Here is an 18074-nt window from a genome sequence, read left to right on the forward strand (position 1 = left end):
ATACTTTATAAATATTATGCATACTTTTTACCCCCTGAAATTCAGTTGCTAAGCATTTATCAGTATGTTACTGCACTGAATCTTTACTGACTGTACTCTTTGGTCTGGTACTTTAGCCTAATGTGCCTAATAGAATCTACTACCCTTTCTATCTTGATCAGAAGAATAGCATGAACGACTTAATCAAGTGTTCCTGAACATTTCTCCATTGTTCATTACTGTCACTGACTCACAAACACCCTGGGATTCCCTGGGTGTTCCCAATTTTAACTTTCTCTGTTCACTAACCATCTCTTTGAATCATCTAGTCCATTCCTTGGCTTAAAATTTCCCTCCCACTCATTCCTTCCAGAGAGTCATTCATTCTTTTTGTTTGTTTTTGCAAGGCATTTGGGGTTAAGTGAGTGACTTGCCCAAGATCACACAGCTAGGAAGTGTTAAGTGTCTGAGGCTGGATTTTAACTCAAGTTCTCTTGACACCTTTATTTACTGGATGGATTTAAACTCGGGTCTCCCTGGCTATCTAGCTGACCCTTAAATAACTGTTTAAAGAATGAATGACTTGGGATTGCACAGTAAATAAAGTAAATACATCCAGTTGTATGACCCTGGACACATCACTTAACTTGTGCCTAAAACAATAAAAGAAAAACCCCAAACAATAAAATTATTGACACATTAAAAAACCCCAATAATACATTAAATGTTCATTCATGGACCCTCTCCTCTGCAAAAGAATGAGTGTGGGTATCTTTTACATGAAAAATCTTTGTCTGAATTTCCAGTGTCTTCTCATATTCCTTTCCCGAGAGTGTTTAGTGAGTGAGTCAAGGTTCAATGTTCTCCACTCTTAATTCTTTAGAGCTTCTTGAAGGCTGGAATCCCTCTGTTCTGTAGTGCTGCAGACTTGATCACTTGGATCCACATTTTTTCCTGCCTCCTACCCAGCAGCATTGCTTATCTTCTTCATGAGAGGCCTGCTGGATAAAAATCATCTTTTGTGTTTGTTGTCACAATAGTAAGCATGTAAAAATGCTGTCTCTATTATCCACCTACTTGTTTATGAAATGTTGGGATACACCGAAGACACTGGAGTCCTGAGGTATGGGTTGAGGGTTATCCCTGAAGTAATTCAGGCTCAAACTGTCTCCAAATCAAGCAAAAGGCATCTATTTGGGCTTTTAGGGGTATAAGGGTGATGCATTATATGGTCTTCTTTCTCAGGGGAGAGAGGGACACTCAGCAGAATAAAGCTAGGGATTATAGATGGAGAAGGTAGGGTAAAAAGAGAAGATTTGGGCAAAGCAGGGAAATTGGGCAATCTTAGATACGTTTTGACAACCTGTGATAAGATGGTCATGGAAAAAAATCCCAGTGATTAGATAGGGTCTCTGATTAGTTTATAGATCTCCCCTGCAGAAATTCCCAAGCTTTCTTTGGGAACTTTTGTTTGGTAAGGAAAGCAACTTATCTTTTGATTTTGTGAGACGCCAAGCCTACAGCTTGGCCATTCTCTCTGCCTTACCTTATATAAACCCCATTTCCAGCTCCCTCCTTGAATACACCAGCACTTTCTGGGTGGCATTCGAAGCTTCAACTCACTTGCCTTTATTAAAGACCTCCATTTGAGTATTGACTGTTTTCACTTCAAATTTACATCGAAGCTATCCCATCTCTATCTTATCTATTGCTACTTATTTGTCTTTTCCATTTTATTATCTATCCTATCTCTGTTCTAACATTCTATCTATATAATCTTTCTTGTATTGTAGAAACAGCAGTAATTGTTCTACCTCTAGTAGATAATTCCCCTTTTTTGGTTGTTTTTTGAAAGTTAGTGTAGACTGAGAAAAAAAGTTTCTGCCTAAATCTAGGTAGTCACATGGTCATCATACAACTTGTTGGTCATAGGATCAGAGAGAGTACCCTTTTCTAAGAAGTTTTTTTTTTTGCTTCGTTGTCTTTGATATTTCTCCCCCCCTCTATTCTGTAATTTCATTTTCTAGTTGTTATCAACCTTCAAGTGATATAGAAAAGCTAGTTCTCCTAAAGCTATACTGGATGTCACTGTCCATTCTGTATTCGAAATCAATTGCTTTGGTTTGTTGGAGATCATATTTTCTTTTAATTTTGGTGTCTTTTGCTTTTTTCCTATCCAAGTTTCCTCCACTTTAGTGTTTTTAGATTCTAAATCTGTTTAACAACAAAAATTCATTAATCAGGTTTAAAAAAAATTAGAGCCATGTCGAATACTTTCTCTAAAACCACAAAAGAGATATTATTTCTGTTTTGAGAGCTCTAAATCTAGACCTCTGTTTATTTCAAAATTTTTATATCGAGTTCTCACTTCATTTTTGTTTCATGTCTTGGGAGTCCATAGATTTCTGTTTTTCCTCCCAGATATTGGTTCACTTTTAAATAGTATTTGTTAATAAGGTTTCATAATTTCTTTGAGGATTTAGTACATAACCTTCCTTCTAGTTAAATTATTCTTTCCATTGCTTTATCTTTATCTTATTTTAACTATTCACTATTTTTCATCTTGCAATAATAGATTCATTAGTCTTTTCATCCTAATAGTCTCCATTTATTTACCTTCTCACTTCTCTTTCTCTATTGATAAATATATTCATAAGGCTAAGGGATTTAGGGTATACCAGTCTGGGTCCCTGACTTTAGTGGCTCATTGGGGGAGCAGAACAGGTAGAAGCTAGATTTTGGTTCCTTTTCTTCAATATTGATGCAGCCTCCCATACCGGGCCCCTGCCTCAGTTCATCCCTTGGCTCTCATTTCCTTCTTTATCTGGACTGAATCAGTATCTACCACTTTTTGAAAGATGAGAGGATAGGGGATATTCCAGAAAGAGTTTTGCAGCCTAATGGGATCCAAAGCATGGTTTGTCCCAGGCAGAAGGCAGTCCCCCTCCACCTTTCTCATATTGATAAGATTGAGGTAGAGATCAAATGATATCTGGTTTGGCACCAAAGGATGCGATTCAGGAGAGCAACTGGGCTGCAAACGATGAGGTTCCGTAGCAAATCACACATGAGGAATTCACAAGAGCTTTCTCCTTGACAAAAGGTACATGTATTTATGAGAAGAGATTATAGAGAAAATGAAGAGGTAAAATAGGCCCCAGGGGTGGTAAATGTAAAACAGATTTAGGAGAGTATACAGTTAGCAAGGAAAGGGGTTTTTAATAATTAACGAGGGAAAAGACAAATTTCCCCATTGGAACTCACAATTAACCAGGAGAAAAGGAATACACCATGAGATAGGAGTATGCCATTGACTGCAGACTAAAGCCCTAGAGGAAGTTAGCACCCTAAAAGAATTAGCTATAAGGCGAAAAACAGCATGAGACATGGGGAAAGGGATGAGAGGAAATACACCACGAGGCATGGAGGAGGGGATGGGAAGAAAGATAGCAGAAGGCAGAACACCGTGTTGGACTAACCCAAAAGACATTCAGCAAAGACGCCACAGGCCAAAGGACGATTTAAAGGGTTTGGCATCATAACTTGGATTTCTGATTGTCTACAGTAAGGTAGAGTTACCCAAGACTTCCACAGGGAGTAGGTTGGTAAGACTGAGCTGATCCTCATCAATGCCCTTACCTGTTTGCCTCAGACAGTTATTATCATCTTATCAACGCTTCAGGCTTTCTCTGCCAACCCAACCTAGTTACCCAGGACCTCATCAATATGACTGGGTAATTGGTATCTGCTGTTTATGGTTCAGGGGAAGGAGGGCAGGGAGTCATTGTTATCATTGTTGCCTGTCCTTCATTTTGGAAAAAGAACGTAACATCGGGAGTTGATACCATGACATGCAATTGAATCAGATTTAAGTGAGAGAGGGCTGTGCAAGGTCACCTGCTTCACCTTCCCTCCAGAACCATCCGCGTCCAGTTGCCAGATATAGATCAGGACGACTGGAGATGGCCCTGGATGCAATGACAGACCTTGGCCTTTCTAAGCTGAGGTCTTCCACAGGTCTCACTTGACTGAGGCCACACCCATTCAGTGATTAAGGCTAAGTAACAATTAAGGCAAAGAATCTCCTCTTTCACCTGGTCAAAAATAAATAAATCTAATTAAAATATCAGCAAAATTCCTACAGAAAGAGAAAAAGATCCCAAAGTGTGCCTCAGGCACAACCTCACAGGGCAATTTGTTTATCCCTTCTTAAAACATGCAATCATTCAAAACTCAGGGCAGATACTGAATGATTCAAATCTCTTAACATTTCTGCTCAAAATTAGTCTTCTCTCCTTTTTCTTTCCTCATTAAGCTCTGGGAATACTCTTCACAAAATACATTGGTGTGCTAGCTTCTCACAACCTCTTTATAAAGTTGTTTTTATAACATCTCAGTTGTTTGTCACTCAACTAGTCTATGACTCTATCCAGTGATGTCAAACTATAATAAGAATGGATCCCTTGGGGAAACACATGTTAATTTAGAAAACTACATATTAACATTATTATCATATTATTAATTAACAATTAACATTATTATATTATTATATTGAATTGTATTTATTTAACATATCCCAATTCAGTTGGGTTCAGACCACACAGGAGTTTTGCCAAGGCAGAGTACAGAGGTCCTGCCATTGTCAAAGGGGCCCCAAGACCGTAGATTATGAGCTGAACATTACCGTAGAAGCCATTCATAACCCCCTTGGTTTACAGGGGATGAGATTGAGACCCAAAGATGGAAAGGAACTTGTTTAAGGACACACAGATGGGAGAGATCATGGCATAGATTTGAACCTAGGACCTTCAGCTCCAAATACAATATTCATCCCACCCCAGGGAACAAAGTCTTGGTCCAAGGGATCAGGGATGAAAAGTAGAAAGGGCCCTTAGAGACGGTCCATCTACTGCCACCCCCCACCTCTGATGATTTTGTTAATTTCACAGAATTCAAATAGTTTAGCCTCCCAAAAGGATAAAGTAGGTTCCATCTCAATAGATTTGACATTTTAAATAGGACTCAACTCCATGGATAATGTACATTACAATTTGGAATATGCAAAGTTGCTAGCTGTGTCTATGATGTTGATTTTAAAAAACATTTATTTCAGAGTACAGTTGTTTTAGAGCAGCCAAGTGGTATAGTGGTTAGAGTGCTATGCCTGGGGTCAGGAAGACTCATCTTCCTGAGTTCAAATCCTGACTCAGACACTTATTAGCTGGGTGGCTTTGGGCAAGAACCCTGTCTGCCCTGTCTGTCTCCTTTTCTTCACCTGTCAAATCAATAGAAGGAAAAAGCAAACCCCTCCATATCTTTGTCAAGAAAACTCCAAGTGGGGTCGGTCAGCAAGTTTTGAGGTGTAAATGACAATAGACTTTCAGCTGTGAAGCAGGGGGAAGTTAAGGGAACCATTTCTTCAACATTGGAACAAGGGAATGAAAAGTACATTTTTACAGTGAAAGTATTGTTTTTAGAATAACTGTTCTGGGTCTGGAACATCCCACTTGCTGTCTCTCATCCAAAGAAGAATGCAATGGCCATTGGGCCGAATGCCTGGGTTTGCTTCCATCCAGGACTCTTTCCCCACATTTGCCAGGTAGAACTGAGGTGCTTGACAATGACTTTGAGGCACCACCAAGATGGGTTAGACCCAAAGCAGGTCAATGATGATGTCAAAGATTTCATCAGCACCTGCTGAAATGCAACCCCAGGTCTAGATTTCAGGATATGTGTGTGTTTGCTATTTCTCAAAATAAAAAGGGGGACCCCTGAGCAGGACCATAAATATATCACACAAAAAGGTAATTTCATAATCCCACCATTTTTTTGGTTTTTGTTTCTGTTTTTTTTTTTAATTGGGGAGGGGGCAAAACTATCACTTTGTGTTCCCTCTTGTGAAAGGGTGTCTCTAACAGGGCTGTTTTGCGCCCACTGGCAAAATGTCTGTTTGGAAAGTGTCTTTTTAGAGAGGATGAGGGGAAAATGATAGGTGCTAAAAGAAAACATATTTTACAGGATAACTGAGTCTCCCCTCCTCCTCCCACTTGGCCACACCCGTGGCTGGTGGTGTCATGTCTGCTCACTTCCCGAGGAGGCATTTATCTTGTCCCAGGATATCCAACGTCTTCCAAATTGTCCCCAAATCCAAGCTGGGGTGTAAGTCCCGGATGTAGTTGAAACGCTATTGCCCAATGTACAACTTTACATTCTACAGATGGGGAAACTGAGGCCCATGGAGAGGAAGGCCCGGGCTGGGAAGGGAGGCGTTGACTTTCAATTTTAGAGGCGGATTTTCCCTCCACATCATTGAAAGTTTAGGCAGTTGCACATCCTTGCCCCCCAGCTTCCCCTTTCTTCCCACCTTTTCCTCCGGCAGCAACTGTTAGACAGCACGTGGCTCCACTTTGCTATGTTGCCCCGTGAGAGGTATGTTGGCCCCCCCCACCGGCTGCGCCAACCTTCTCTTCCCCCCTCCCCTCAACCACGCTGCCAAGCGCCACGGCCCGCCCACACACCGTTGGGGGGAGCCACATGGTCGGCAGCTAGTCTACGAGCTCCGCACTCTGCAGCTTCTGTGCTCGGCCTGTGACCCTTCCCCCTGCCGCCACAGTCCCCGGATTCCAGCCAGACACCGGAGGACTTTGAGAGGCTGAGGTCCGGCCAGAGGGTCCAAGCTGTCTCGTCGGCCAGCCGTTCCTGTCCAGTATCCAGCCGATCCAGTCAGACGGTTCAACCGGAGAGTCTGTCAGAGGGTCCAGTGGGTCCAGCCGGAAGGTCCACCAGCCAGATCAGAAAAGGCGGGAGATATACTGTGAGGTAGCAGAAACGGTCGGAGAAGGTGGCCCAGACCCTAGCCCTCTGATCAATGGCGGATTCCCGATTTGAAGGGGAGTGGGAGGGACAGCAGTTTAGGGAACTGCCCATGATCCAAGAGGGGGAACCTGTGCTGACCTTCCGGGGGCCCAAGATGCGCAGGGGGGAGTGTGTCCTCTCAGATTCAGAGGACATGAAAGTCAGATACCTGGTGCGCTACCAAAGGGAGGGGTTCAGTCCTCCGAGGGGAGAACGGGTGATTCCCGTGGCGGCCCCCCTGAGAGAGTCTGAGGCTGAGGTCGCACCCGAGGCCGAGGAAGAGGCAAAGATGGAGCATGGGGATGAGGGTGAGGCCGAGTCTGAGGTGGAGGTCGAGGCTAACCCTCATGGCCTGGAGGCTGGGCCTAGTGACAGCCGCAGCCCCAGTCCCAAGCGCAGCCGCAGGAGCCCTAGACCCAGCCCAAGCCAACACCTCAGCAGCAGTAGCAGCTAGAGCAGCAGCAGCAGCAGCACGCAGCAGCAGCAGCAGCAGCAGCAGCAGCAGCAGCAGCAGCAGCAGCAGCGGTCTCATGGGGGACGAGGACTTGATGATCCCCAGCAAGGACGACGATACCAGCTCCCGTTCTAGCCCCAGAAGTGCCCACTCCAGTGCCCTCCCGCTGGGTCAGCAGCACTCAAACCCCAGAATGGAGCTCTCCAAAGAGCAGCTCTACTCCATTGTTGTAATCGGGGGGTGGGAGTATGAGTGGGTGCCCGAGAGTCGTCTGCTCCGTTACTCTGCTATCCATATGCAGCTGGACAGTGATACCGCTCTCCAGATGGCAGCTAAGAGGGAACAACGGGAGGATTGTCCCGTAACGTCGTCAGAGGGCAGCCCCTGCGGGGCGGTGGCTGAGCATCCGCCACCCCAGAAGAAGGGCCGCAGAAGGAGAAGCCGGGGGAGGGGGAGGTCCCGCTTTCAAAGGCGCAAGTTTCGGAGAGGGAGGAGGGCCGCTGGGGATTTCCAACAAGAGTTCCAGGTCTACCTACCTAAGGTCTTGAAGCCCTTGCTCGTTCAAGACTGGGAGCTGGTGACCTTGGGGAAAAAGCTCTTCACCCTTCCAGCTAGAAAGACTGTTGACGCCATCCTGACTGAGTATGCTTCCTTCCATGAAAACTCTGGGACTGCCGCCAAGAAGCTCGCAGTCAATGAGCTGATGGCCATGATCAAGGAGTACTTTGATCTGGTGCTGGGGACCCAGCTCCTCTACAATTTCGAGAGGCCACAGTATGCTGAGATCCTGATTAGCCAACCCACTGCCCAAATGTCCCAGGTGTATGGAGGTGCCCACCTGCTGCGCCTCTTCCCACAGTTGAGTTCCATGCTGTCCTGTACTTCACTAGGTAAGAGGAGTCTCAATGTGTTGCTGACCCATTTGCAAGATTTCCTGGAATATCTGGCAAACGATCCTTCTCTGCTGTGTATTGATCCCATTGATTACCAATTGGCAACCAAAGAGTACCAGCAAACAGCTGGGTAGGGGCTTGGCAGTCTTGGCTCCTGCCAGATGAGCATTTCTCGGAGCCTCTCCATTGGGTATGTCAGCCCATAGCTCACCAAAATGACCCGCTCCTCTATAGTATCTGCATTGTTTCGGGTGCTTGTTTGTTCCTTTGAAGTTGCTATTAACTACTTCCACGGAGGAAGCCTCTTCTCTCCTTATGGGACAGTAATTAGTGTTGGCAGTGATGGACATAGAGACTGGGATGCCAAGGAGGAAGGTTGCCTGCCCGCGTAGATGACCACAAGACATGGTGGGCCTTGCATTCCGCCGGTTCCATCTCAGCACTGAGGACTTGTGTTAATACTCAGTGACCAAAGAACTTGATTGATGATTGTTGATGCCAAAGATGTCACCACTTTAACCGGGTATGGGTATATTGGATTATCTGGCACATGGAGCTCCTTCTACTTGCCCCTTCTTGCAATGTGATTTTGATGGTCTTCCACATGCTTTATCTCTATGTCCCAATGACTAAAACTGTTCTGATATTTGCCACGTTGATTCCGATGCATAAGTACGTGATAGGAGAAAATCCTCATCTGTATTGACAGATGTCTAGGAAAGTTCCTCTTTCAAAGATGTTTAACACATGTTGAAAATATATTGATTTTGTTGAAAAAAAAAGTGTGTGTGTATTTTTATCATTCTCTAACTTCCAATAGAACCTAGTGTGCCCACCCAGCTGTAATCACTTTAAGAATGAGCTTTCCCTTTTCTCTTGCACCAACCCATTCTAGCCCAGTGAGACCTGGACCTTCCAAAACAGGGAAGGGTGGAGGCAGGCACATCCTCATTCCTTCAAGGTAATCATACGAGGTTTCTATGGTGGTACTAGGTCTAGAAACCACTTCTGGGGCAAGGGAATAAGACTGGGTTTTGCTGCTGTCAGCTATCAAGAAATAAATGAAAATTGGGACTTTCCTCCTAAGAAAGAAGCTGGAGGCCTCATAAAGTCTATTATCACTGCTCAATCTTTTTTCTTTATACCTCAGAGGCCCAAACAGTGGGGGTAACATCAATGCACTATTTAGCAATTTCCTGTTCTTATCCTCAGGGGAGGGAAGGTGGTCCCCTTTCTCAGTGTCCTAGTAATCCCATGAGCTGGGTTTAGTTGGCCATAGCTTAGGCAGGACCCAGGAATCATTGCACTGGTCACTCACAGTCCTGGGTCTACCTTACATGTGTTGGCTCCCTGTGTATCTCTTATGAGCACAAACACACACACACACACACACACACACACACACACACACACCCTATAGATTATCAACAAGTCATATAAATTAACCTGAGAGTTGGATCATTCTCAAACTGCCACTACTACTAGTGCCTTTGAGAAATGGACAATGAGAAAAGCTCAACTCACTGAACATCAACAGTGTTTGTAAAATAGGGAGAGTCATGCTGAGACCATCTGCTTCCTGGGAATGCATGGAGGAAAAGATTTTGCAAAACTGAAAGTCTTATAGAAATGGGAATTGTTGGGGAGACCAAAAGAGATAATTGCAAATTGCTTAGCACAATGACCGGCATATAGTAGGCACTTAAATGTATGTTTTCTTCCCTTCTGAATGTCCACTATCAAGTCCTGTTTCTGAGACTCATTCTGGCTTAGATAAGTCACTTAACTTCTCTGTGCCCAAGTCAACTCCCTGTGACTGTAAATTACAGACTAGGTGATTGTTAATTTGTTAGAGGCTGTTTGATTACTTTGAATTTACATGTTGATAGAATCACACTGTTAGACCAGTTTCACATCCCACCAAACAGGCTCTGGATTCTCTACCTGCCTTGAATTCCCAATTTTAGGCTATTTATCACATTTTAAGTTCTCTTCCCTTTAACTCTCTATTAGACATCTTGAACTGAGTGTACCATAGGCATCTCAAACTTAACAATCCAGAGATGAACTCATTTTATACTCCTCTTCCTGATTTCTTTGTTTCTCTCGAGGGTCTTACTATCCTTCCAATCCCCCAGAACTGAGTTCCAATCCTCTACTCATTTTCATTCACACCTATTGTTTCTACCTTCAAAACCTCTCTCATAGCTGTCCCAGTCTCTCCTCTGACACTACCCCACTCTGGTTTAAATCATCATAGAAAACTTGGGAAGAGAGGGGGGAATTCTGCCTGCCTCAAATGTCTCCCCACTTCATTCCTTCCTGCATTTAGTCACTAAAACTCATGTCTGATCATATCACTCTCCTAACCAATAAACTTCTGTGGTTCCCTATCCCCTCCAAGATCAAAAACAAAATTCTCTGATTGATTTTTTTTAAATAACTTTTTATTGACAGAACCCATGCCAGGGTAATTTTTTTTACATTATCCTTTGCACTTACTTCTGTTCCAACTTTTCCCCTCCCTCCCTCCACCCCCTCCCCCAGATGGCAAACAGTTTTATACATGTTAAATAGGTTAGAGTATATCCTAGATACAATCTATGTGTGCAGAACCGAACAGTTCTCTTCTTGCTCAGGGAAAATTGGATTCAGAAGGTAGAAATAACCCAGGAAGAAAAACCAAAAAGCAAACAGTTTACATTCTTTTCCCAGTGTTCTTTCTTTGGGTATAGCTGCTTCTGTCCATCAGATTGATTTTTAAAGGCTTTCAAACCTGATCTCTTTTTCCCTTTCTAGATTTTTAAAATTATTATCTTTTTCACACACTTCTGCAGGAGGTTAATGTGGCCCTCTGAGTTTACCTCTCATTATCACTGGTGGTAGACAGCTCAGATATACATAGTTCTATGCAGGTTATCTCCAATACAAAATGAATTTTTTGAAGGAAGAAACTTTTCTCTCTTTTTTTGTCTTTCTTTGTATCCTTCTGGACTTAGCACAATGTCTAGCACATACTAGATGTTTAATAACTGCTTCGTGATTTAACTAGGCTGAACTTGTCTCTTCAGACATGGATTACTAGCATGGTTAAATAAAGAATTATTACAATGCGACAATTCTTTTTCATCCATAGCCATCAAATGCTATGATTCTGATTTTTAGTTGTTTATATCTTGTTTTTAACCTCACCAAAATTTTTCCTAGTATTCTTCATCCTCCTTCTTCCCAGAGAGACATCCCATTTAACAAAGATTATTTGGGGAGAAAAAAATAAAGAAAAGAAAAAGGTGGAGAAAAGTTTCAAAACAGAAAGGGTCAAAAAGTCTGAAAATATATCCAATGTAGCCCAATGTAAGTCCATGAGGTGTCTTCTCACATCCCTTCTTTGGTAAGATTCAATTTTGCTTATTTTTGGTGGTCCTTTATATTTGCATTTTTTACAGTTGCGTGTGCTGTTTCTGGGCTCTGCTTTCTTCACTCATCAGTTCAAGTAGATCTTTACATATTTCTCTGTAAAGTCTGGACTAGCTCCTGGAGGCTTCAGGAGCAGCCGGAGTCAGGATAAGTAAAAGTCCTTGGTCTTTACGGGGAGAAGTGAAGGAGACAAACTGCCACTAACCTCTCTCCTCCCCTTCCTCTGGAAAAGTGAATCTGGCTTCTCTCACCCCACGTTCTAATCTTTTGCCTCTCTGTATACCCCAAACACGGAGCCAGCACTGAACTGTGAGAAGGGCCATTTTCCAAACATATGCTAATGGAGTCATTGTCAAATAGGTAATTAGCCTTAAGTGCTCAGTTATCTGATTAAAACATACCTTTTAAGGGTTTCAGCCCTTTACATTTCTCTATTCCTTTTTTTACACCACATTTACATTCCATGACATTCCTAAGTTTCTGGTCTGTAGCCATCTACCACAAAGAATGCTGCATTTAGGGAATTCTTTTCTATTTTTTGTTTTGCTTTTAAATGTGTATTCTATGTATATGAATAGATGTTTACATATGTTAATTGTTTAGAGAAGATTTTTTTCTAACTTGATCATGTCTCTTCTTAGATGCTTAAATTCTGTTTATGCAGAAGTTTTTTCGTATCCAGTAATTCAAATGATATATTTTCTCTTTTGTAATTTCTTCTATTCTTTCTTATGCTCTAGTTCTCCTGTAGTTTTTCTGATATAATCTCAAATATTAAGATGACTTTTTTTTTTTTTTTTGTGAGGCAACCTTGCCCAGGGTCACACAGCTAGGAAGTGTTAAGTGTTTGAGGTCAAAGTTGAACCTGGGTATTCCTGACTTCAGTGCTGGTGCTCTATCCACTGTGCTACCTAGCTGCCCCTCAAAGACAAATCATTTTAAAATGTATTGTATAATATGGTTAACTTGTTGGTTTAAGTCTAATTTTTGCCAGACTGTTTTCCAGTGTTTTCATCAGATTTTATCACGTAAGAATTTATTTTCTAAATAATTTATGTTATGAATTTTAATTTCATTTATGATATTAATTTATGCTATTGAATCCTACAATTTTTTATTCTCCCTTGTTGAATCTCTTCCATTGATCTGTTTCTCTATTTTTTAATCAATATCAGACAGTTTTGAGGACTGCTGTTTTATAATGCTGCTTGAGGTCTGGAAATGTTATCTCTTCTTTATATTTACCTTTTTTCAGTATTTGCCTGATATTCTGGATCTTTTGTTTCTCTAAATGAACCTTATTACTATTTTATCATGGTCTTTTTTATCATGAGTCCCTTTGTTTTATTGATTAGTATGGCATTTAAAGGTAAATCTCTACTTTGGCACAGCACAGCCACAAAAATGAATAATTCTTCAGTTAATTATGTTACTCTTTACCTTTAATAAGATATTTTAATTGAAATTCATAAAAATCTTTTGCATATTTCAGTAGATAGATCCTCAAATATTTTATTCATTTTGTAGTTATTTGGAATGAGATTTCCTTTTATATTATTGCCTCTTGGATTTGGTTATTAAATGGAAATGCTACAGATTTTTGTGGGTTTTCCATAACCTACAACTTTACTGAAGCTATTAATTGGTCTCAGTTGGCATCTTTGCTGATTTCCAACAATTTCTAAGTAAATCATCATTCCATCAGCAAATAGTTTTAATAGTTTTTTCTTTGTCTCTCTTTGTCTTTAATTGTTTTCCTTCTTTATTGCTATTGAGAGAATTTTTGTCATTGTATTAATGATTTCTTACATAAATCACAGCAACATCTTTGACGTGATTTTTAAAATTAGAATTGATATTCATTAATAATGATGGTGCTTTGTTTTATTGCTTCTGGGTTAGCTATTAGGATTCTATTTATCTCACAAAATGAATCTGGTAGGGTGCTTTCTCAGTTTTAGAGACTAATTGTTCTTTTAAAATTTGGTAAAATTTTTCAGTGAATCCACCAGGACCAGGAGGTTTTTCATTTGGTATTTGCCTTGCAGCTGGTATTATTTCTTCTTCTGAGATTTAATTCTTTAAGACCTCTACCTTGAATATTTTATATCTTTGAAGAAATTCAAATTTTTGCATCCCACTTTCCTCGGTATACAATGGTTTGTATAATAGGTTCTGATAATTCTAATTGTGCTGTAATTTCCCCTTGTTCAGTCGCTATTTGGGACTTTCTGCCCTCTTTTCATTTGATCCGATAAAGGTTTGTCAATTTTGTTCATCTTTCCAAAGAAACAACTTTTACTTCTGTTTAGCATTTCTACAGCTCTGAAATGTCTCTGGCATCCTTTCTATTCCTTGAACAAGGCATTAGCTCCCAGACTGGTGCTTTTTCAGTGCTTGCCTGTCCCTTCTCTCCGGAATATTACCCCCAAATTCTTCCTGCCACCTGACTTCCTTCACATCTCAGCTCAATTCCAACCTTAGGCAAGAAGCTAATGTCTTCCTCTGATCCTACCACCATTAACACTGGTTATAGAATATATGGACATAAATCTATGCATGTTACTTTCCCTATTACAAATGAATTTTTAAAGGTAGGATTTTTATTTTTTGCTTTTTTTGTACTCCCTGCAGTTAGCATAATCTCTGGCCCATGGTAGAAGCTTAATAAATTCTTTTTGAATTGACTTAACTAAGCTTAACCTATCATTTTACATACTGTCTATGTCTAGTAGCATAATTAACTAAAGAATTAGTGAGTAAACACTGAAAAAAACCTTTCTATTCATCCATTGATAGCTACCAAATTCCCTGATTCTAATTTGTAGTGTTTAAAGAAAAATAATTTTGATATTTTATTTTCATATCACCAAGTTTTCTTCCAGAATCTCTCTTCTTTCCTCCTCCCAGAGGGCAATTTCATATAGCAGGGAGAGATACAGAGACAGAGACAGAGTCAGAGACAGACAACGATAGAGACAAAACCAGAGAACACGACAGAGACAAGAGAGAGAGAGAGAGAGAGAGAGAGAGAGAGAGAGAGAGAGAAAATAATGACTATATGGGAAAAGAAAATACATGCAGCGTGTACCACCTCTTTCTTGATCTCCCACTGCTGGAGAGGAATGAGATCAGAGCACCTGTTCACATATCTTTTCTGAGGGGAATACTTATTCTCTGTAATCTGGCTATATTTTCTTTGGAATGTTTTGTTTTGGAATACATTTTTTCGTAGTCATGTTGAATAGTGTTTTCTTGGCTCGGCTTTCTTTATTCTGCATCAATTTTTGTTGGTCTTTCCTTGGTTTTGCCCAGTTCCTATTTTACCCTGTTATATGCCACAACATTACCATATCACAATTAGCTTAATTAATCCCAATTCATGGGCAATTGCTTTTGTTCCTGTCCTTTGCTACCACAAAAAGTGCTGTCTTTATAGAATTCTTTTATGTTTTACACTGCACTTAAATTTGTATTCATTTGTTAGGTGGGTTAGTGCTTTCCCATTCTTTATTGAAATAGTATTGTATTTTTCCAAATACATGTAAAGATAGTTTTCAACATTCATTTTTGTAAGATTTGGCGCTCCAAATTTTTCTGCCTCGCTCTTTTACCTCCCCCCTCCCAAGACAGCAAACAATTTGATATACATTAAATATGTGCAATTCTTTTAATGGACTCAATTTTTATACTTTACATATATATCTAAATATATACATATCTGCATACACACACTATATTTTGGTACATAAAGGAATTTTCTTCTTTGTGATCTCCTTGGGGTAGAAACCTAGTACTGGACTCTCTGGATCACACAATATAGGCATTTTAGCTACTTTATTTACATACTTTCAAATTACTTTTCAGAATTTTTGTGCTGATTCAACATTCCATCCACCAATGGTGTGTCTTCCCACAATCCCTCCAACACTGATTCACTCTTCCCATAATTCATCATCTTTGAGAATTTGCAAAATCTGGGATAAAACATTACAATTGATTTAGTTACTATTGCTCTCATTTCTGGGAATTTGGAACATGCTTTCCTGGGGCCATTAATAGTTTGCACCTGTTCTTTGAGAATTGCTCATATCCTTTGACCACTCTTGAGGAATTCTTTTTGGTCATAGGTAGAAAGACAAATGGATACACACATCTATACATGTACAGGTACATAAATCCACATGTACATTTACATACATATACAGATTAGTACCTGCAAGTTTAAATTGCAGATGTATTTTGATACCAAACCATCTTAATAGAAAAATTCTATATAAAGATTTTTTTCTTATGTGATCACTTCCCTTTCTATGATAGAGAGATGCTTTCATATGATTTATTCAATTTTTCAGTTTCCTATCATCAAAGTTATCTAGTACAAGGCCTAAAAGAGGCCTTTTACAATGGCCTCTCTCTCTTGTTGGATGAATACACGTTCTACTTCCAGCTGAGATAAATATCTAAGTTTCTTCTCTTCTAATATTTTTATGATATGATCTTTAATATTAAGGTTATATATTCATTTAGAACTGATTGTGGGGATGTGGCATAAATTCTGACAGACTGCATTCCAATTTTTCCAGCGGTTTTTTTTCATTAAAAAGGAGTTATTTTCCAAGTAATTTATTTGTTCTAATTTATCCAACACTGGGTTATTGAGTTCCATTGTTTTTCATTTTTGCCCTTATCTGATCTCTTCCATTCACTTACTTCTCTATTTTTTTTAACCAGTTTCAGATGGAGATATGGCGAGTGCTGCTTTGGAAGTAGTGTTTCCTTTTTATTCTTACCTTTTCTCATTATTCACTTGATATTCTAGCTCTTTTAGTTTCACCAAAGAAAATCTTTTAAAAAATCAAGTTCTACCAAGTGTCTTTTTGACATATTGATTGGCATGGTATTTAAACTGTAAATTTGCTTTGGTAGTATCGCACTTTCTTATCACATTGGAACAGCCCAGTCAAGACAGGAAATACTCTTGTAGCTATTGAGGCAATTTTTAAAAATGGAATCTACCTAGATCTTTTGTTTCAGTACATCGATGCCCTAATATTTTGTGCATATTGTAGGTATTTGGAATAAGACTTCTCTTCCTATTATTGCCTCTTAAATTTTGGGGTTGTTAAAAAGAAATGTTGATTTTTGTGGGTTTATTTCATAGCCTGAAAGCCTTTATCTTCAATAAAGATGGAAGGTTTAATTGTCAGTGTTTTTGCTGATTCCTTAGGATTTCTAAGAGTTGTTTTGTCTATTCTTTGATTCTCTTTGTCTTTAGTTTCTTTTCTTTTCTTTCCTTATTGTTACTGATAGCTTTTCTAGAGTTACATTAAATAATGATAGATGAATCCCTGCAGTTTATTGGATGGGATTTTATTGAAAGCATTTGAATTGCTGTTCACTAATAATATTGATGTCTCATCCTCCTTGGCTTTATTCTTTCCTGTTTTAGTTATTAGGACTCTATTAAGCAGTCTCACACAACAATTCTGGGAGGGTGCTTTTCTTCTCCATTTTTGAGAATAATTTAGGAAATGAGGGTGCTAATTGTTCTTTAAAGGCTGCTCAGATTCTGCTGCAAATAAGCCCTTAAGATGAGGAGAGATTCTACACACAATTCTGTTTTCTCTTCTGAGCTTGAGTTCTTTTGGCACTCTCTTTGGTCTTCTGTTAGTCTGGGTATTTTGTATTTGAAAGGAATTGCTCTGGTTGTGTGTGTGTGTGCGTGTGTGTGTGTGTGTGTGTGTTTTCCATTTTGTTGGCATATCAATGTGTATTAAGAAATTCTGATCATTCTTTTCTTTCTTTAAATTTTGTTGTGCTTTCCCTTTGTTCATTTGCTCTTTGGTGGACTGGATTTCCTACCTTCTTTTTCTGTAGCTTGGCCCAGGATACTATCTAAACAATTCGTTTTTAGTTTTGTTGAGCACTTCAGGAGGCTCTTCATTTCCTGTTTGTCTGTTTTTCTTTTAATTTCCAGTATCTTCTCTTTGGTGCTTATTGTGGGCCTTTTCATTTGTTGACTTTCTAATTTATGTTGATTCCTGTTCAATTCCTTAACCCCCCCCCATTTTCCTTTTTTGTAAAGTTATATTTCTAGGGCTATGATTTGTCCTGATGAATAAGTTTTATCTGCATTTTGGTATGCTGTTTCATTATTATCTTTTTAAAGATTTAAATTTAAATTTAAAATATAGATTATAATAATTTAAAATTTATTTTTTCTCAATAGTATTTTATTTCTCCAAATACATGTAAAAATAGTTTCATTCAATCTTTCAAGACTTTTATTCAAAGATAGTTTCTCCCTCCTTACTTCCCTTCCCAAGACTGTAAGCAATCTGATATAAATTAAATATGTGCAATCCTTTTAAGCGTATTTCTGTATTTGCCACGTTCCACATAATTTTGTAAAAGAAATTTTCTTTGATTTACTCAACAATTTAAAATTTGATTGTTACGTCTTCATTGTCTAT

General features: G+C 39.7%; 1 protein-coding gene across 1 annotated transcript; it reads left to right on the plus strand.

Annotated features, from left to right (window-relative positions):
* Positions 1-4558: 4558 nt before the first annotated feature.
* Positions 4559-8944, plus strand: LOC116420305 (mortality factor 4-like protein 1). Its single transcript, XM_031944740.1, has 2 exons — positions 4559-7277; positions 7339-8944. Exons 1-2 carry the CDS (start codon positions 6848-6850, stop codon positions 8313-8315), a joined length of 1407 nt encoding a protein of 468 aa, XP_031800600.1. The 5' UTR covers positions 4559-6847; the 3' UTR covers positions 8316-8944.
* Positions 8945-18074: the final 9130 nt, after the last annotated feature.

Source organism: Sarcophilus harrisii, chromosome X (genome assembly GCF_902635505.1).
Source record: "Sarcophilus harrisii chromosome X, mSarHar1.11, whole genome shotgun sequence".
Classification (NCBI taxonomy): Eukaryota; Metazoa; Chordata; class Mammalia; order Dasyuromorphia; family Dasyuridae; genus Sarcophilus; species Sarcophilus harrisii.

Excerpts from the sequence above, each read along its gene's own strand:
- LOC116420305 (XM_031944740.1), top strand. The coding sequence starts at position 6,848 with ATGGCGGATTCCCGATTTGAAGGGGAGTGGGAGGGACAGCAGTTTAGG. Across the intron at positions 7,278-7,338 it reads AAGCCAACACCTCAGCAGCA|GCAGCAGCAGCAGCAGCAGC; the intron begins GTAGCAGCTAGA and ends GCAGCAGCAGCA.